We start from the raw sequence: 21,734 nt of genomic DNA, 5'->3' as shown, positions 1-21,734 counted from the left end.
TACGTGCATCTCCCGTACCCACGTACGCGCCGCTCTGCGCAAACGCGCCGGCCCCGAGGTTCGATGTCCGCTTGACGTCACTCCGCTGACAGCGGCTGTCACCTGTTTCCCGGTGACGTCACTGACAACGATGACGCCAGCGGTCCCAGCAGCCTCCCGGGGCAACAGGGGAAACGGCGCTTGGCGCCCCGGGAGGCTGTCTGGGACCGCTGGCGTCATCGTTGTATTGACATCGACGATGTGCTACATATTTTTCACACTCATTCGCGGCATTATTCATTAATCATAGCGACCGTACCTTATTCTTTTCTTAAACTCTTGGAGCTCTTTAAATCTTTTTTTTTTTTTTAGAAACTTAAGTTTGAGCCAATAAAATCGCAAGCGTTTGATTTTGCAATTGGGCTAAGAAAAATATTATAAACAATTAACGAAAATTGACGCTGTCCTCTGGCAATCTATGTCTGTGAATATAAAATTTTTATATTCCAAACTGCATCCCCCGCACGAGTGGGGCTCGTGCGGAGAAACTGGGCTATCTTTCGGAGGAGACATTAAATTTTAAAATTGGTCGTCAAGCTTGGGGAGCTTGGGAGTTTTGGGCATATTGCATATTATTATTATGTATGCTAGCCAAATCAGGTGAATACGAGGGGATATCGAGCGCTGTACTTTCCACCGCGCGGCTTAATCGCCATGATCAACTAATGTAGAGTATGACGAAATTATCGAGGAACGTCGCACAAAATGTGCGAGGGCGGTGAAATACTTCTTCTAGGATAGGGCACCTCGGCCGTTATAAATACCGATGATTAGGTACGCCTGGCGCATTATACGAAATATGTAATCAGAAGTTCTCTACCGGACTGTGACATCATACCCGCGGTATGACGTAGGCGAGAGCTATAATACGGATGATGCTGGCATTACGCGATGCTTACGTCAGATGGCGATCTATCTACGCGATTGCATCACACAGCGTCATAATGTTGCACAAGGCGAAGCAACATTCTTGTTAAGGGCTGTTACGCGCAGATGCTGGATTAATTGTAAGTGGCTCGGCCACGTGCGCCGGAAAGTCGAGACGCGATCTATCTGGATAAATGTAGCGCGCCGACAATATTGACAGGCGCGGCAAAACCGGCGCGAAGTAGTCTGACATAAAGTAAGCATTAATAAGGCCGGGATCGCGGGACAACAGGGGAAACGGCGCTTGGCGCCCCGGGAGGCTGCTGGGACCGCTGGCGTCATCGTTGTCAGTGACGTCACCGGTTTCGTCATACTCTACATTAGTTGATCATGGCGATTAGGCCGCGCGGTGGAAAGTACAGCGTGAAGATTCATGCAACATTTATATACGGAGAATTTCAATAACTCCAAATTAAAATCTTTTTTTTTCCGCGAGTTTTTCTTTCTTTACACGAAGAAACGAGTTCACCCTTCTTGTCGCGCCTAATGACATCGTCGATGTGCTACATTTTTCACACTCATCCGCGGCATTATTCATTAATCATAGCGACCGTACCTTATTCTTTTCTTTAACTCTTGGAGCTCTTTAAATCTTTTTTTTTTTTAGAAACTTTTAAGTTTGAGCCAATAAAATCGCAAGCGTTTGATTTTGCAATTGGGCTAAGAAAAATATTATAAACAATTAACGAAAATTGACGCTGTCCTCTGGCAATCTATGTCTGTGAAATTGGCATAAAATTTTTATGCCAAACTGCATCCCCCGCACGAGTGAGGCTCGTGCGGAGAAACTGGGCTATCTTTCGGAGGAGACATTAAATTTTAAAATTGGTCGTCAAGCTTGGGGAGCTTGGGAGTTTTGGGCATATTGCATATTATTATTATTACGTATGTCAGCCAGATCAGGTGAATACGAGGGGATATCGAGCGCTGTGATGTGATTTGTGGCCAAGAATTTGCGTACATTCTTAGATTGGTGCTCCGATATGCCAACTTCACAGGCACGAGACGCGACACCCTTGTCTGGAAATCATCTTGAAAACAACTTTTAGCCAACAATTTTCTTTCAATACCCCAAAGTTTCAAAATTAAATTCTAATACGGAAGTTTGTTGGCATATTCTTTGATTATTGCAGACTTACTTGATATTTTGATATTTGGAATTAAATGGAACTTTGTATTTATTAGCAATATTTAATGTTAAACGTAAAGTACATTTTGTAAAATAATAATACAAAATTCAATACCTGCTGTGTACCGTTTTAAAGTCAATGGCTTTGTTTATTTGGATTTGCGTGAAACACGTTGCGAATTTTTTTTTTAATATACCTTAAAGTTTCAAAATTGAAATTATAAAACGGAAGCGTCAAGTGTATTGACATATTCGTTAATTGTTGTAGACTCGTTTGATATTTTGATATTTGGAATCGAATGGGACTTTGTATTATTAGCAATATTTAATATTAAACAAAAAATGCATTTTATAAAATAATAATACAAAATTCAATACCTACTGTACCGTTTTAAAGTCAATGGGACTTCGTTTATTTAGATTTGCGTGAAACACATGTAAATAGCGGGTTTCTTCTTGGGGAATACTGAAGCAACGCGTTTTATCGTGGGTGTATAGAACGTACAGAGGTGCGAAATTGCGTTTTTTATCGTTTGGACATAAGAAATTTACGATTACTCTGTCGCGGTTGCAGTTACGGTCTAAGATATTGATCTTAATTTGAATCCGCTGAGCGCCGCCTTAATTCGGATCAATTGACCCCTCAATTAATAGGCGTGTAACGGTCGATTGACCACTGTGGGAATAATTAGGAGGGACGACTGTGTAGCCTGAAACCACACAAAATAAATATAATTGCGTTTTTTCCCTCGACTATCGCTAAAATGTCTCTCAAATGATCAATTAAATTGATGTTTAGCAAAATAAATTGGAAACAACGATGAAGAAAATTATGAGCTTACGTAGTGTTTATTTTTCTGTATTCATACGCGACTAGGTTTTCGTATACACATGTGCATCTTCGTGGCTCCGATTCTTCGCGGAACGTAAAATTGGCAGTAAATCAGAGTTGATCCATTTTAATCTGTGAATTTAATTTATCAGTTTCTGAGATCCGTCTAGAAGGGCTCTCCGTTTCTTAAGCTTTTCTTACCCGAGCAAATATCGTGATTAAATTCCTTCGTAGTTTCCTCGGAGACGCCGTAGAACGCTCGGCATGCATTTGCCATCGCAGAATCGCAATGTGGTTATACGGCACGGAGGAAAATCGGTATGGAGTGATTTATCGCAGTCGATTTAAAACACCGGCTCCGGTGTACGGCTGGATTAGAAATTGCAGTTAGTTTACTTCGGCGAAACGTACGGGATTTCCGGTTTGCCATTAAGAGACAAATTGCGCGACCACGTTAGACAAATGTCTGCGAGCTATCCAGCAAGATTTCCGGTTTATCCGAGGGCTCCACTCGAAACCAGTTCGATCCGAGCGATTCGAATACAGGCGCGAACATTTTTAGCGAGGAATCGCAGCGCGAACCGCGCTTCGCGAAGCCCCTCGTAGATGCCGCCACGATTATCGAATGCCCAACTTTTGCAAAATTAACTTAAAATCGCCTAAATCTATGATAAAAATTGCGATCGACACGAATGCTTTACTAGATATAACGATATGCAGATTAATCGCAGTTTAACTTACTTTTTATCTTTATTTAGTTAATATATAAAAATATGTATAATTCATTATTATTGTATGTAAATTTATATACTTTTATAATACTTTTATAATTAAGTACTTTTATTTAAAATGTATATGTAACAATAATCATTTATATATACGTATATTTGTATATTAACTAGAAAGAGATAAAAAGTAAGTTAAACCGAGATTAAAGTTAATCTAAATTGTTAGAAATGGACATTAATGTAAAATAAAACGGGATTAAGTTAAAAGAAATTGAGTGGCGCGTTTCAAAGAACTAAAACAGATTGCAATTCTGTAATTATTTGAATCATGATGTAAAAATTACTTTCAATAGATTATTTTTATTAAAAAAATTTACTTGGGAACTTATACATTTAATTTAATTAATTTCTCTTAGCGTTATTCGAGCTGTGAGCACGCGTTGTTAGGTCTCTTTAAACGTTTAACGTTTGAAACGATAAGAGGATACATCCACGAGGTTTGACGAACGTGAGGCACGGGCGCGGTAATCGGATTTAGGTAAAGGTCGGGGAAAATAGTCGGTCGCGCGTTGGGATCGCGTGCAGGACTGGCGATCGTCATCAGCGTTTTCCGACGAGAGATCAGCCGATATAAAGGCACATTCGCACATAGTCATCGCCATTGCCCGCGTGGTGGTGATGTTCTACCGTCTACCCTGTCATTATTACACTCATGCATATTCCACCAATGCCATTCCACTGTGAGTATAGCTTCATCGACAAAGAAATCGTTCTTCCGTCGCATTTCGGACAGGTCATCCTTTTTCGTTTGGCAATACGTCACGTAGGAAGGAAAATCACGGTTTCGAATCACTTACGATCGTCCAGATCGCGTGGAAACGATTTTCGATCCGTGAAGATGATTTTCCGCGCGTTATCTTCAATTTTTCCGTTGATTTCATCCATACGACTCGTCTAGGTTTGTTGCACGAGAAGGTATTACGTTCTTAAGAACAGCAGATACACGTTAGAAGAATGGGATAAAAGTGCGCGGCGGAAACGGCACGTTATTTCAGGCAGTCACGCTAAGTTATGAGAGATTACATCGTGATTATGTGATGTAGAATTTAGATCACGGAAAATTGTGTTCTTGGAACTTGCCCAACTCGGGATGCTTTTCGATTAACAGCCGACAATTTCTCTTTTATTGTTGCGCCGGAATCTCCGTTATATCGGAGAATCACTCGCTTTATGAAATACTAAATTACATTTTAATGCCCTTCCCGACGCGGCTAGTTAATTTCCTTCAGCGAAATAGTCCCGAATTCACCCAGCCCTGCCTCAACACTGACGCAGACTCGACTTCCACCAGATTTACTATATTTTTTTCTCTCAATTACGACCTGATAATTTGTCAGTCTCTAGTTTTCTTAATTTTCTGCCTCTCCCCCCTTGTGTCGAAACCATAAAGATTTCAAATCCTCGTATCCCGTGGATATTTGCATTCTACGCTGAAAGAGGTGACGAATTGGAGCAGATGGAAACGCGATGAGAGCCGTCCAGAGCACGGTTTCACGCACGGGAATCGTGGCTTCGATGACGTGGCTCGTGCTTCTCTATATCGGTTGATTTTTGTTTCTTCTTTCTCCCCCTGTCTCTCATTTTCCACCTACCTGTCTCTCTTTTCCTTTTTTTATTTATCTATCTATCTATCTGTCTATCTATCGGTATCTATTTATCTATCTCTCTATATCGAGACGCTGTTTACAACCCGTATATACGTATACCGACGCCTCCGCGCTCAATGATGACGCCGCTTGCGCAATCGCCGTTTGCGTTTCGCATGATTCACTCTCGTAAAACGTCGGCGGCGTCATCGATGTCGGGTTTCGCGAAAACGAGGTCGTACGGTGATTGTCACCGGACGGTTCTGTCGATGATTCCCCGCGGCTGATGCATTCCTAGCGATGATCGGCTGGAAATAGCGACGGCGCTCCGGCGCTCCGGCGGCGCGGCATACACAGGGTGTACGTAATCGACCTGACCTACTTCAAATTCGAAAGCGGATGTCGGCTCGAGAGCTATCTTCCGAAAGGAAGCCTTCCGTCGCCGGGGTCTCTGACGATATCCACGAAAAGAGTCGCGCGCGGCTTTAGCCCCCGTCATTTATTACGATGATTAATGTATTGTATCGCGAGATATGGCGCGCCCCCCTCGCGAAAGATTTACGTGAAATTTGAGAAGGGAACTCGTATAAATTGTGGACTAGATACGCCTTGATGTTCCCGCGTTTAATTCTCAATGAATCCTATTTGCGTCTGAAAGCGAAATTCGCTAAGCTCTCTCACGAGTGCTATTGAATTAATCTCTCGATGAATATTCCTCGATATATTTCTCTTGTATTCTTAATTGATATACGAGTGTCGTTCGTATGCATCGAGCTTTGTCAAGAGAAAGCTCGGATAGCTCTTCGGTATATTAATATATGTTTCGGCATATTCTTCTCGAAGGTAGAGAGTACTAATTGTATTTAATATTTCGTCAAATGGAAATAAAACAAGATCCTAGCAATAAATGTGCATTTTAGATGTCGCTAGTGTCATCCTTTGCAAATCTAGCATCATTTTTGTTCAAAATTGCAACTAATCTCTCGCATGTATTAGCTTTTTATATCTTGAACCTAAAATTCTTTGTCTGAAGTATACCAAATGCATTTAGTTTCGGTGTCTACTATCAATAACCGGCTCGATAACTGCGGCTATCGATCAGAAAAGTGCGACGCAGATAAGGGCGGGAAAGGTATGGAAAGGACGGCGATGTCAGGAGTGACTCAGAAACCCCCGTCGTCGTCGCTTCGCTGTACCATCTCAATTCCACGTATTGCATCTGCATGTTAAGTTAGATTGACTCCGAGAGAACTGAACCGTGAGCCACTCGAATATACGCCCGCCCGCGCGGGGATCTTCGCCGTTCTCTCCCGGCCTCCGGCTTCTCCTTCCTTCGCGATACATACACACACTCGCCGGAGCGTACGCACTCTCGCGTCGCACGCAAATGCGTGCACCAATTGTATTTGCATATTTCAAATTATTTCGAGGAAGAGACGCTAAGTGGAGCGTCGCCTCCGCGCAATGGAGCGATTCCCCCCGTTTATCTACGCCGCTTCTTTTTTCTTCATTTGTTTCTCTCTCTCTCTTCTCGCTCTTTTTCTCTCGTTCGCGTAAGTACGCAGATGCACACGGGGCGACCCATCGTGTAATCGATACCACAAATGGAGCCCATCGCATTGCTCCGCAAAGCTACCGCGAACGCCGCACGCCCACGCGCGAACAATTTTGAACGAAAGAGCATTCTCGCGCGCCTACGTAATGGACGACTCTTGAAATCGTACTAGCGTCATTTAAATATTTGCTCGTCACGGCTTTGCGCTGCGAATTCTATTTCGCGAAGACTCGGGGAGCGCGCCGAGAGAAGTTTCGCAGGTGAGCTTTTCGCTTACCTAAATGTCGAGGGGAAATTTTGCTCGACCGTCGAGAGAGAGAGAGAGACTCATCGCGCATCTTCCCGCGCGTTTATTTGCGTTTTTCGCATCCGCCGTGCGTTTCGACGAAAATAAATAAAAATTACGTGACGGCGGCCCGACGGGCGTTGCATCCCCGGGCGAGTTTATATTTGCGAATTTTCACGCTCGACGGCCGAAGTCGTTATGAAGTTGTTTGCACGCCGAGCTCTCGTCAGGCATCGGCACCGTTTCTACCTCCGCGTATCGGCACAGTCACGGGAGAACGATGAGGACGCGATTTGACGGGAGAAACGACAAGACGGGAGGAAGAGAGAAAGAGAGAGAGAGAGAGAGACAGGGAGATTACGAGCGGTATCGGTTCCTTTTTTTTTTGCCCGCGGGATTCGGCGGATTGCGTCTGCGAAAAAGTTACGTGGAAATACTCGCGGCGTGATCCCTGAGATGGAAACTTGCTCGCTCTCGCGTGCGCGGATATAAAAGAAAACTTTCCTCTCACGAAAAAATAATATGCATCGCGCTCGGCGCCTTTTATGTGCGCGCATCTTATCTGCGTATTCAACATATATATTATTCTTTTATTGTCGCGAATACGCGAAGAGTGTTTCTGCAAGATCAAGTCGCTTTTTTTCGAACGATGGTGCGTATCCCGCGAATTCGGGTGATTCGTCCGACTTTTTCGTCGCTATTAGCATTTTCGCGTGTCACCTAATCACCGCGGCGGCACTGTCGAGAACAATGAGATTACGATCATCGGTGGCCCCTTTTCTGACTTCGTACAATCTCTGTTTCCTCCATCAAACCAGAATATCAGGCAGCTCTCGGAAAAGACATCGCAAAGGTGGAATGCGGATGCGTTTGTTGCTTGGCACGTGCCGCATAACCGCTATGCGCTCGTATTAAAATAGCCGCGAGAAACCAGGAGATAGAAATGATCGAAATGTTGGCGCCAACGGAAACAAATCTTTATTGCGAACAACGGCACACTCGGTAATCTCATTCTGCAACGGTCGCTTGGTAAAATCATCCCGCGCGTCATTTAACGTCGTGGATACCGGCCCGGCACTTGGCGCGATATAATATCCGTTTGTAAATTAACACGCGACACTGGGCCAACTCGCTTGCTCGACGTTTCTATACTTGGCGCACACGTCGACGCTGCCGTAACGGAACGGCAGCTGCACGATGTTGATGTCGTAATCGGTGTTGACGAGGATGGCGTTCAGCGAGGGTAGGTGCAACTTGTTGGCGACGTCACCGTCCTGAAGCTCGCCGGTAACCGGATTCAGGTAGGAGCAACGGGTCTTCGCCAGCACGCAGGCGGTGGTGTTGATGAACAATTGCGAGAGCTGCGCGTTCGTGAGGTTGACGTAGATGTTGTTGACGTTAGGGAACACTCTTGCGGCTTCGCCAACGCATTCCCTAAGCTGCGGAAAGTACTCGTCAGCGGAGAATTCGTTTGCGTCCGTCAGGCACTTTCACCTTTTACCTCAGATTTTGCGGTGCGGTTTTAAATCCGGTAAAAATATACACTCGCGTCGTGCGGAAGGGGAAAACTGTACAATATAATACAGGTGATTACAGAATTCGGAGAATCGTGCGCTAGACACGCTCCCCGTGTCCGCGCGATCGTCATCTCGCTTGGAGATATCGTCGGTGCATTCCCAACGAGGAAGAAGGTGGCAGCCTCGAAAATGTAGAGATTACTGGAGAGGATTACGCGGATCGATAGATCCGGGACGAACTGTCGTTGTAGTCGTTGTAGTCCTTGTAGTCGTTGTAGTCGTTGTAGGTACATTAGTCTCTTTAATTATGCAGACGCTTTTCCGCACTAGAACTTTCAACAATTTAAAAAGACTCCGTTCCTCAACTTGCCATGCTACTCCTCGCGATGATGCTCTGGCTCCTCTGACGTCTATAGCCTGGATAATATTTGCAATATCTATTTACAATATTTACAATAAATATTCACAATATTTACTATTTAACATCAAACTTTCTAATATAATTGAGTATTAAAGATAGATAAGTGGAAAATTTGCTAATAAACAAGATTCTAAAATTATTAAGAAATAATATATTAGTAAATACATTAATTTTTTAAATATTAATTAGATATTATAGAAATAAAGATATACGTGGGTGCATAACGTGCGTAATGTGAACCAAAATATAAGGCGATAGCATTCAATGAGGAGGCGTTGTAGCAAGAATAACGGTGAAGCGCAGAAAGAGAATGAGAGAAAAGAGGCAATCGTATAGAATAGCGTATCGAGTAACACATCTTAAGCTATTGGTTCAGAGTTCAATCTTACCAAACTGTTCTTATTGACTTGACGAATGCATTCTAAGAACGAGCAGTATATTAACGTAGGACTTCGTGTATTTGGCATACTGGTCGCATTCTGGAGGGAAGAACAAGAAATCGAGACGCAACGAATTGGAAAATTTGTACGCAGGAAATGACGATACACGTATATCGGAGAATAAGATGAATGAACGGTCGTTTTGTGCACGTACTCGCAAATAGGCCTGGCAATGACCGTAGTTGGTGTTGTTGAGATAAGTGTCGGCGCACGTGGACATGGCTGCTAGCATAGAGTAACCCTGCGGTAAGATGCTGGCACGGTAGAAGCAACCGTAACAAGCGTCGCGTTGCATCGTCGCGCCAGGACCCTGCGACTGATTGCACAACTGATTCAGCAAATCAGGTATCCTCACTCTGAAAAGGAAAGTCACGTCGTTACACTACGCGAGATTGGCACCCCAACGAAAATTTATCCTTTTTTTTTCTTGCGCGTTTAAGCAATATGAACAATGTACTGTTTAACCGGGCCGAAGGTCCCCAGAAATTTTCCCAGACTCTCTGGCATCATGGAATCGACGAAGCTCACGCTGGAGATCGAAAAGAGTACTAAAATCACGACTAATGCCGCTCTCGTCATCGTTGCACGCCACTGTTTAGCGATTTCCCTACGAATCGCGTCGGACCTGTACTTTTATACCGATGTGTGAATCTGATAAAACGCGCCAGGGATGTATTTGCACTCGTTCGTTTGAAAAAGTATATATAAAAAGTATAATTCAGTTTATTTTATGTTCGTTTCAAAATAATTTTATATCGAGAGATTTGTTTAGCGATCTGTTTACCTTAAAAATTAAGAACCGCTTACATGAATTTACTTCAATTAATGCTAAGTCTGAATAGCCTAAGTTTTGTTTCTCTTGTAATCTCTAAGATCACGATTTAGATTGCAGTTTGGTGATTTCGAGTTTGATAGTGCAATTTATTGCACGATTTCATCAGCCTCGTTTAGTTTCGACTCATATAGCTCTACCTTTTCTCCCCTTCAACTTGTTCAAAAAAAAAGGAAAGCTCGATTTCGATGGCTGTAAGGTTAAAGTCAATCGACGTTGAAACGAGTCTTCAATCTTGACTGCTTCTCCGTTTTTTTTTTTTTTTTTTATTCACGACCGCCTTGCGGCCCTGGCTGCGCTGAGTTGCAGCTAAAGCGTAACGATTCCCATTACTCGCGACCTCGCACACGAGGCCGTGACACGTGGTTGATCGTCGTTGTCTCGTGAAAATGGACCGTGAATAGGATATCTGGGACAGTTAGTGAATCTCACGATCGCGGCTACCACCGACGCAATTGTATATCGGACGAAATATGGCCGGTCGCATTATCGCTAAATCGTGGTATGCATTCAGCGTCGCTCAGTCATGTTCGCTACATTTTTGCAGCGACACGCAATCCTGCATGCGCGGACGTTTCGCCGTTTATTTATTTTCCGGCCGGAGAGCCTCTCGCGCAGCCAAAAGAAATCACCTTTTCCCAACGATTGTTCCCCGCCGGAAGTAGGCAGCAGCTCATGTCGGCCACGGTCAAAAATACACGACGGAGTAACATTGTTGCGGTCTTCGTGTCGCCGTTGCGTAACGAACGGTAATCTTTCTCAATTAACCGGTTCGTTCAACATTTTACCTGTTTCAAAGTTTGAACATCGTGAATCGGAAACGTTTTACGCTACCTCTTTTTTGCTCTCTTTCTCTCCCACGGTGGGAAATATCCGCGATCTAAGTCGCAAACTCTTTTACGAATGGCATCTAATATCGTCACATAAAATGCACGCGAGGGCGCGAATGGTGATATCTCACACGCGTTCTGCCGCAAGACAAAAGGCGCGAAAGTTTCTCCATTCCGTTGCTATCTAGGGAGCTTTTAATTAGATACTACCAAACATGTCATTTGGGAAGGATGTCAGGAAATCAGCGCGTTGGCTGCGACGAAAATGAATAGGCAAACGGCGTTTTCGTCGGGCGCTCTCTAATTTCAGGACCCACGTGGAAAAGTGGGCCATCGTGTGTGCGAGAGACGACACACGCGTCGCGGCTATTTGTGCGCCAGACAGACGGCGGGGAGGGAACGGATGGGATGAAGGCTGAAAATGCGCAAGGAGGGGAGGGTTAAGAGCGGTATAGATAGACAGAGAGAGGGGCGGTGGGACGGAACCGGTGGAAAGCGGTGCAACCCCACCGGGACAGAATTAGAATGACTCACAGGATTATTTAGGTTTATGTAATCTGAGAAATTCGACGCGCGGCGACCGTCGCCGCGACGCCGGTGACGTCTTTTCGGTGTCACTGCGTCACACCTCGGCGTTCAACACCGTCGAGAGCCTCGCGCCGGAGTTCACGGTATCATGTTGCATCTTTGGTACTTGCACGAGAGGCGACCCTTCGTGATCGCGCTCAGAATAGATTCGGCGAATAGTCACCGCGCGCGCCGGCAGGATGAGACGACGACGGGCGCTAAAAGCATCTCGCGAAATCTCGTAGTCCTCTCGTAACTTGGTTAGTGGAATTTCAGTTCGTCGTTAACGCTGTCCCCCGATATTTCGGGGACGCCGAAAGGAAATTGCACCAATCCACGTGTCCTTATAATTATTGACGGGGACCGTATCGGATAACGCTGTCGCGAGCATTCAAAGTCGTATTTCATGGCCGATCGTACCGAGTGTGGTCGATACTCAACGAGTGCGAGAAGCGGCGAAAGTACATGTCGTCGTGTCGTTAAAATATCTCACTCGCATTCAGTTTCCATTTAGCACATATTCGCGGTCGAAAGTGTCGCGACTCTTCGAAGACGCACAACGCCTCCCGTGTTCTCGGCCTCCCGCCTCATCCAATTCCTCCCGCTGAAACTCGATCAAAGCGAGATTTAAGGATTTGGGTTGCTAAGCGCGTAATGCGGCTGGTCTCATCGAGACCTTGCTCTTTGGGTCCTCCGACGGAATCTAATTACGACGGTGTTTCAAAGAAATGCACGCATCGTAACGCGCCCACGCGCGACAGCTGCATTCCCTTCCCAATTTCTTCGCGCCGCGTCTCTTTGAACCCTTTAGCAAGGACCAATTAAGCGTGAGCGTCTTTGAGGAGTCACCGCGATGATGACAGGTGCGTCGGTCAAATGTCCCGTGGTTATGACCGCCTAATTCAGTAAACTAATTCATTAGGCGGTGGCTCTCGATCCCGCTGCGAGTTCCACGAGCGCCGCTTTATCCTTTCGCGTTGCACACTTTTAGCGCGTAAGTAAAAAAAAAAAGAAAAGAAAAGGGGAGAGCTAGGCCGAAGTTTACAAACGCGTTACGGCACGAACGAAAGATTAATTCTCGGCTGAAGTTGTTCGAAAGCAAAGGGTGCCACCGGGGGGGTGTCATCTCCACTGGATACTTTCCAATTACCCCGGACGAGAGTTCGCAACTCTGTTGATCCGTCAGCAATCTCTGTTGGGCGTTCCTCATCGCCGAATTAGGATGCGTACGCTCGTGATTATGGAAGGTTAAAATTCGTTTTGCTTCTTACCGCGCCGCGTGCTTCTTCCTCGCAGCCACGCCGCGTCGCTTTCTCCGGCCGTGATGACGAGAGAGGGACGTCTCAATTATTTTTCCTCCCCACGGGCCTTCCTCTCTCGGGATCCTTTCTGGCCGTCTGATAAGTGCATTAGTTGAACCCGGAAATTGGTCGACACCCCGTGGCGTGTGCGCGCATTAACCCCACCATTTGGTTCCCGTCGTTTCAGAAGCGCGAGAAGCCGACGACGAAAAGAGAGAGAGAAAAAAAAGAAACGAAACAGAAAAAAAACCGCGCGCGAGAAAAAGAAAGAGGGAAGACGACGTGGATAAAGGAAAAAGGTGATCCCACGTATGAGCCGTGCATCAACAGATTTTAACCTACATACACTGGTCGCTTTCCTTCGCGCGCGTTTCGCCCTCGTTGGAATGCTTTTAGCTGCATGGAGAGTACAATGCCGAGTGCTTTTTGCGTCGAATCACTGAAAGAAACGACCCCGACGGCCTTTAACGTCGCGATTCTCTCCTCTTCCATCTTCGCGATTAAATTGCCTTCGAATCGATATTTATCGTTTATTTTGTCGCAGATCTATATTATGGAATATAAAGTCTGAAACTTAGATTTCTAGGTGTCTGGAATTTTTCAGGTACGCTCTCTTTCTCTCTTTCTCTCTGATGTGCAGTTTTGCTTGTGCAATTTTGCTTTTTAACGCAAATATCACGTTTTAAATATAAATATCACGTTCTTCGTTTCCTTTATTCGTACATTTGTGTGTGCGAGACTCCTACATTTTTCTCGAGATATCTTAAGTCCGTGAAGGGCCATTTCAGACAGTCGCGGGACATTTGCCGCTATAATTCCCCTCGTCATTCTTTAACGTAAGCCCGGCGAAGGAAAGAAATGTTAAGCCGTTCAGGTGTTCTCGGGCCCGAACGTTCGAATCGACGACCCGAACTCCGTGGGCGGGGGTTACGCGGATAAATGCGAGCATGTAATGCGGCGATAAAGGCGGACCTTTTCCCGTAATACAACCATATTCGTCACCGCGCGACCTGACATATCTACCGTCGCACGTGCACATACATTTTCCTCGGCCGCGTGCACCCTAATTCGCGGGGATCCCCCGGCCCGACGTATGGGCAACGGCAGTCTCGTTTTACGCGCACGGGTCGTTAGGTTTTCGAGAGAGCCTTGCGGGCCCAACCCCGTCTATAAGTATTATAAGAAATTGACGGTGTAACGTACGCGGTGATAAAAATCAGTTGGCCACGCAAAGGGTGCTCGTATATACGCCCCAAGAGCGTAATTCGAAAACGCGATTTATGTCGTTATTCTTGATAGATGTATTAGAAATTCCTTGCAGTGAATTACTTCGAGTACCAACAAGCAGATATCGGAATCTCATATGTAAAATAATTGTGAATTATTGTAATTTTCATGGTGCTTGTACTGTATCAGCAGTTATTGTACCTCACGCAATTTTGCGTTTTCGAAACGCGCCACGGGACTCCTGCTTTTATTGATATTGCGAAAGCATTACGCGTGATGAGAATGTCTCAGCGGAGTAACTGGAATTTTTAACGAACGACATAAATTATATCGCTTTTTATGCGTTACGCACCGTTCGTATGCGTTGGATGGAAAAATTTGACTAAACGTATTCGCGCATGCGAATTGCATTTCAAGGTGGTCGCGTGCAGATTATTAAACCCCTCGGCGCTACCATATAACTCTGTTAATAGATCTCTGTTTATTACGTAAACCTCGCGGCAAGATTAGCTCCAAGGCATTCCGCGGGAAGTCGACACTTTGTTGTAGGAAACGGCGCTCTGTGCCGCGTTGCATTCAATGTTGACGCATACCTGGACGTTGCATCGAATTAACATTCTCAATGACGGTGCACATCCAGCGTTTTGATGTCACGGTATTTGCGCACACGTGTCTACCTACTTGTATAACGTCGCGTGTCACGGGCATGAAAAGATACATTGTATTCATTATCTTAGAAAATATCGGATTAACGGTCTCGATATCATCGACGCGACATTATTTTCGTCTTCGCCTTCGCACAAACGTACCCCGCGACCCCGAAAATGACTTACTCGCCGTACGAATCGCCAGAAAAAGAGAAGCACGCGACACTTTCAAGCAGCTGGAATATGCTCGTTAATTTTAACGATCCTATCGAAGTGGCAGCGGCGCGCACTCCTGTCTCTCTTCATTTTCGCTCGCATTTCATTCCGCTCTCTTCACTTTGCATCTCGTCGCTTTACAGTTTTGTAAATGCGAAGGTGGGGACGTTTTCGAGCTCCATCGTGAAACGATTTGTCGTTTCTGTCGAACGGTTTAGCGCAACGTATCTTTTTCTTCCTGGTTCGATATGATTTTCTTAGGTATATATATGATTCTAGCGTTCAAAGTCGAAATTACATTTGTTCAACGTATTTTCTAAAAGTGGATTGTGTGCCATAGCATTTCTATCTAGTCACACGGTCTAATTTTCATTTCTCGTTCCCCTTCGGCTGATCGACGTTTCGCACGTGACCTTCTCTAGTTTTTGCTCGGAAGAAACGGGCGACCGCGGCGAGAGTGTTATTTTGGCGTCGCTCTATATCAATTGCCGCCTGATCCACGATGGGGTCAGACCCCCCAAAAAATTCTCTTTAAAAGTTTACAGGGTGCCGCAGGAATTTATCGAGGTGCCTTACGAGTGCTCTTAACGAAATTAAAGCTGTTCAGAGTCGTGGATACCGCAAAAAGGACATATTTCACGCGGGAAAATGTACAAAATTTACGAAATTTATGATATTTACATCCGCGAAACTTCTCGACATATTCGTGCGTTATGGTTTTCGATGACGCTGTTCATTTCGCGATGATCGCGTGCACGCTCGAAATTAATCGCACGGCAGGAGTTCTTCTCGCGGGAGAGATGATAACAAATCTTAACAATGAATTTCTCGGGCGACCAACGCAATTCTGGTTTTATTCCGACATTAAGGACGTCACCAGGTGACATTAGCTGTTGCTCGACACGCCTTATGGGCGTGTAGTTGTGTACGGTTGTTTCTCGACGATGGCCCTTTTCTATCCGTCCTTACGCGCGCGGAAAAAAAACGATACCCGAAATCGCGGGTACCCTCCAGGTTCCATTGTTATGGTTACTGTTATGGCTTCGCCGATCCATCCGCCCGGGATGAAGTGCTATTCCACTTCATTCTACTTCGTGCCGCACTGTCCGCTTTCGCACGAGTCATCGGAAATATTTCATCTAAGGGACGAAAGCATTTCTCCGCCCCGTTGCTTCTTCTCATCGCTCTTTTCTCATTCCGTATGACAAATAACGTGACGCGATTTTCCTCGCGACGAATTATCACAGTTATCGCACGGGAAAATGTAGATATACAGGACAAATAACGTGTACGATTTATTAATGAAAAATATTCATTGTTTTAATTGTTTTCTCATTAGATAACATTGTTACAATTTTGAGAAATGTTTAACGTTTGCATTTTCAGAGATAAATAATACGGTCTCGCAGCAACGTCCGAATGTAACAAAACACCTTCGCGATTCTTTCGCCTCGCACGGATTGTTATGTAAAATTTCATTGAATATGCGTTTGCAAAATGTATATCCAGTTTTCCAGTTTTTCAGTTTTTCAGTTTTCAATTCACCTATATGACCCCTGGTCTTTCTCCCTTTTCTTCTACCCGCTAATATGGCGGCGGGTCAGCTCGCCGACCCAGGTATTAATAACGCACAAGGGATACAATGCGCTGTAATGTAATACAATAAATAATAACACGCCGCATTATAAAGAGCGACGCGGTGTATACCGGCGGGGGGGGGGGCCCTAGGCCGGGGATGCATCGTAGCTTTGTGCGCAGATACTTTTGAATAATGCACTCGCCGATGCGATAGCGGCCGGCGTCACATTATCGCGATCAAGAAACGTTGTAATATACTCTGCGCGAATGTATGCAGCGACACAGTTCGCTCCTGCAGCCCGGAAATCGCCCCCCCCTCCCCGTTTTATTCGCGAAGTTACCCATTATTCGACTCGGCGCGATCGATCGCGATGATCCGCGCTTCAATATCCTATTTATTTTCTGCTTATCGCACGCCGGATATTTCAAGTTTTTGCACAGCGAGAATAAAGAAAATTCACTCGTTAAGCGCGTGTGTGCGCGCGCGCGCGTCCCTTTCGTGATGCAGCCAGGTGCATTCGCGCAAACGCACTGAGCGGCGCGTCGCGTGACGTGAGGACACTTAAATCACGGTAATTAGGAACGTAGGCGGGAGGGGGAAAAAAGCATACGATAGAAGTGGAGGAAATCAAGCGAAACCGCGCCATCACGGCATTGCGACACGTGTCGCATGTGGTTCACGTGCCGTTCTGCGTAGTGCATTTACAATGTAATAAGGGTTGAACTATGTGGATTCAACGATTACTAATGAGCTCTAACGGGAAGAGCGTTCTACATACAAAACGAATTGCTTTGTAGGTTACTGCGGCGATTTATAACGGCACTGTCCGCGATGATGGAGTTGCCGCTTGTCACTGAAATATCTGCTAGCGTCTATTTGTCTATTCTATATAATATCATTTTGATAAGCGTCACTTCGTTTATTGAGGGTCATAACTTGAAAGAAAACTAGAGAATAATGAAATGATGACGATTAAAATTGCGTTAATTACTCATTAAAGATGTCATAATTTGACGCTTCTGGAAGATAAATTGTTTCCCACGAATTAAGAATTATTAAAATATTATTGATTAAACTTCTTAAGAAATAGCTTCACATATAAAGTTTACAAGATATTGTAGCGAATTTTGACTATAGGAGCAAAAATATAATATTAACCCGCCTACACGTGTCTTTCCCGTGTCTCGTTTCTGCTACGTTTAAGCCAGATATTCGCCACTTCTCATCGGCGCGGGCGTCCGATTCGATTTGACGATAAAAAGCGCGAAGATTCATGCAACCGGCCGCGTCTTAATTGTTTTCTCTCGGAAGCCGCCGGACGTAATGGAATATCGACGATCTGAGAGACGGATAATGAGCAAAACAAACGAAGCGAGGAGAAACAAAAGACCCGGCCCTTTCCTTGCATCGGAGAAGGGTTCGCGTCGGTGTTGCTGTCCTGCGAGAAAAATGGAGGGCGAATTTTCCCGCGCTCGCCCCCTCGTCAAGTCGGAGTCGCTCCTCTCCTCCCGCAGGTCCCTCGCGGCTGCGCCTCGTGCTTCGTCCTTCTTCCTCCCGCGTGCGCCAGAAAGGGCGGGAAAGGGCGACGAAGGGTGGTAAAGTGCGGAGAGAAACTACGGCGGGAAGGTACGACGACGACGAACGAACGCGGGTGGGGGTAGCTGCGAGTGGGGACGAAGCCCGATCAATACTTTTGCACTCAAGCTCCCTCGGGTTCAGGGCCGTGGTATCGTGGCGTTCTCGCACCTCCCGCGGATCCCGACACATTCGTAACCCTTATCTCTGTTATCGTCAAGGCTTATATATTCGCTTAAGTATGAACAAAAAAACTCGCGAGCGTCTTTGAGAACGATCGCGCGATTTATCAAAGCAGACTTTGCAGAGAGATCTTAAAATGATCTCTCTGAAGATTTTTTCATGAAGCATTGCCAAGTACACGCATTGTCAATTTACATAAACTTTTCACGCATCGCTATATAAGGAACATTTTATTATTTCGCACATCCCGTTAGAAATTCGCGAAAGTGGGTAAAACAATTGCTCCCCTAAATTGGATCTCTCTTGGAACGTGCGCTATATCACTTGTGGCGTCTCCATTACGGCACAAGGTATTCTCGCGCAGTTATTAAGGCGAACATACGTCTCGCTTTATACTGAAACGTTGCATCTGCAAGTAAGTGTGTTCTCGCTCCACGCGCATATGTCCCGCGGTTATATCACCGTCGCGTTGCAGCGAACAGCGGAGCGTCGAACGACGCGCAAACTGTCGTACGACTCGTCACTTCTCCATGCGTTTACTGTCTTTAAAATAAAGGACCATTGGAACGAGCCGCGAAATCTCTGGTGGCGCGATAAAACGACGCACGGTACGACCGCGTCGGCTAACCCCAAAGGCGTTAACGCATCTGATTTCGTACGACTATACCGTCATCGTGGGGATTTTCGCTGAGCTTTCTATCTCTCGTCGCCTGCGGCATAAGTAAAAATTGATGTCTGTCAAATCACACGAATAATCGGGTTTATAGTGAACGTGCCGTGAGCCCGCAATAAAAGCGCGGTGGTCGTCGCTCGGTTTTAGGATCCTAAATCCCCACCCCGGGCTCAACCCCGTTCCAGAAACTCGCTACGGCACTGCGTCAACCACCACTATCATCACTGCCTCGCCGACGGCGAAGCAGCAGGGTATACGTGACGTAGTTTAGTGGGGATGAATGACGTCAGTGGTCGATACACGCGATTCTCCTCCTCGAGTATTACGCCACCCCCGACCTGACGTGGGCGGAGGGGTTGGTCGGTCGGTTGGTCGGTCGGTTGGTTGGTTAGGTTCGCGCTCTCCTATAGCACGGGGCGCGCTTTCGAAGCCGTCCGTGCCGTCTATTCCACGCCGCAATACGAGTCTATGAATGGGGCCCGAGTTACTTGCATTTCACACTTTTTCGCGACTCGGCCTTCATTATTGTGCCTCAAGTGCTGGCGAACGAAAAGAATAACACTTTTACGTATTCCGCAGGAGAGCCGCATTGCCCGCCGAGGGGTTTACACCGAGATTAACTTTCTCGTTCTCTCCTTCGCACGCGAGGAACTCGCTGAAATTTGTAACATGGACGCGAGAAATAATTCGAGCGTAAATTTCATTTAGATATCACTCCCGACGATTTATACTTCTAGGATAATTTATAATAGATATGACACATCCACGGTAAAAGTTAATGGGAACCGTGGTTAATCTTAGGATTATCCCAACGCACGCGTGATCCTCGGCACCCCGTGGCCCGATAGATCATAAACGCACGGGATATAGGAGCATAAAATCATCGCGTAAAAGCATCATGATTTTGACTACTTTCCGTGGAGTGGATAGAAATGTCACCACCGGCGCAATTGGCAAATCGCGAACCCCGGCGCCGAGACGTTCGTAAAATCTAAATTGGAATTTTTAGGGCCCACTAAATCCTCGATGATCCATATACAGCCCCCCCGGCGATGGTGGGCTGGATCATATTTGCCGCCGCGTTCAGGCCTGGAGCCACCGACCATCCACCGAACATCCTCATAATTGGACATAAAATCTGTTTTCCATGATTGACTGGATGTTATTGCCGTGGTCGGCCTACGAGGCGATAAAGCCCGGTAATCGAGCTTTTAAGGTTTCGCCGAGTCGCTTAATGAACGATCAACCCCCTTCTAATTCCTTTTCCCTCGGCCGTTACGCTTTTCCTTCCTTTTTTCTCCTCCTCGCCGGAACATCGCCGTTATCCGACTCGCTCTGGAAACGCGCGCAGAAGGTCGGCAGCCAGAGGACACTTTTAACGAGGTCTCACGTACTACGATGCCCGCCTGCCTCCTATTCTGCACCTCCCCACCGCCCACTTCCCCTACCGCCCGTATCCCGCTGTAGTGACTTTTTTTTGCTTGGTTCGCACCCACATGCCGGCGGACGATTTCGTTGCGCTCGACTCCGGTAATTTGATGGTAACGACGGTAATCAACGGTAACGACCACGCGATCTCTCGAATCTCCTAAAGAATTAGGTGACTCGGCTCTGATCGCGAACATCCCCGCAGCTCGGGTACTTGCGAACTACGAAACGTGAGGTTTTAAGACATTATTATTCTCGAAGAAATTCCAACTTTAGTATTGCTTACATTTCAGTGCGTCACGCTTTTCTTAACTTGCCTTTAGATGCAAAATCATTATATTGTATAAGAAACATTTTTAGATAACTATATATTTTCCAGTAAAAAAATTCAATAACGTTATCTCACTATTTTTCCTTTTTTTTTTCTTTCTTCTTCAACTTTTAACTACAATGCATCACGCCTTTCTTAACTTAATCTAGATACACTAACAAATGATTATAATGTATAAGAAACATTTTTAGGTAAGTGCATTCTACATCAGTAAAGAAAAATTCAATAACTTTATCTCACTCGTTCTTTTTTTTTCTCTCTCTCTCTCTCTCCTTTAACTTTTAGTAGTTACATAAAAAAGGGATTATATTCCTACGATCATTGCGAAATGAACTTTTTGGTTACTGACTGCTGCATTTTTCGTATTCTGTATATATTTCTCCATTGTGAAGAAACGCAGAAAAGAGCAAGTAAAAGAGCACTTATAATTATCAAAACCAACTTCTGAAAGTAAATTTTTTTTATCCTAGATAGCACTTAAGCGATTTCAGCGGAGCACAGTTATCATCTCCGTCATTCACGGTTATGAAAACATCACTCTGTAATGTACGGTCCCGAAACCGTATTTTTGAGAACACCTGGACGCGATCGTGTAAGTGAATTCGTTGTTAGATGGAAGGGGGCCCGCGCCAGGGATAATGCCTAAGTTTTTGCTCCGTGGCCAAGAGTCATTAGGCCCCCTCCAAGCCCTAGTGTCGACCCTTTCCTGTAGGGTCACAAAGATAGATACTCTGCTGAGATTTCGGTATCGGTTCACCGCCGATTTCCTCGTCGATTTCGTCAACCCGGAGACTGATGACGACTATTCAACGATGACGCTCCGAC

The 21,734-nt window shown here is 45.6% G+C and overlaps 2 protein-coding genes across 4 annotated transcripts in view; one reads left to right on the top strand and one right to left on the bottom strand.

Annotated features, from left to right (window-relative positions):
* Pdk1 (Phosphoinositide-dependent kinase 1) overlaps window positions 1-21,734 on the top strand; it is a 289,915-nt gene that overhangs the window by 355 nt on the left and 267,826 nt on the right. The gene's annotated exons all lie outside the window — the stretch shown is intronic.
* On the bottom strand, window positions 6,306-17,854 carry LOC139822152 (uncharacterized). Of its 3 annotated transcripts, none has more exons than XM_071793756.1 (4): window positions 9,978-10,138; window positions 9,675-9,876; window positions 9,470-9,559; window positions 6,306-8,581 (listed from the first exon to the last, which is right to left on the bottom strand). In XM_071793756.1, the coding sequence occupies exons 1-4, from the start codon at window positions 10,097-10,099 to the stop codon at window positions 8,249-8,251; spliced, it is 747 nt and encodes a 248-aa protein (XP_071649857.1). In that variant the 5' UTR covers window positions 10,100-10,138; the 3' UTR covers window positions 6,306-8,248. The 3 variants fall into 3 exon arrangements, 2 of the variants coding, with proteins under 2 accessions (XP_071649857.1, XP_071649856.1); XM_071793755.1 differs by having other exon boundaries at window positions 8,481-9,076; window positions 9,978-10,871; XR_011734454.1 differs by lacking the exons at window positions 6,306-8,581; window positions 9,978-10,138 and adding exons at window positions 9,018-9,076; window positions 17,060-17,854 and having other exon boundaries at window positions 9,470-9,876.

The sequence above is a fragment of the Temnothorax longispinosus genome, chromosome 11 (genome assembly GCF_030848805.1).
Source record: "Temnothorax longispinosus isolate EJ_2023e chromosome 11, Tlon_JGU_v1, whole genome shotgun sequence".
Lineage (NCBI taxonomy): Eukaryota > Metazoa > Arthropoda > Insecta > Hymenoptera > Formicidae > Temnothorax > Temnothorax longispinosus.
The sequence above is the reverse complement of the archived record's forward strand: the minus strand, read 5'-3'. Positions and strand labels throughout refer to the sequence as shown.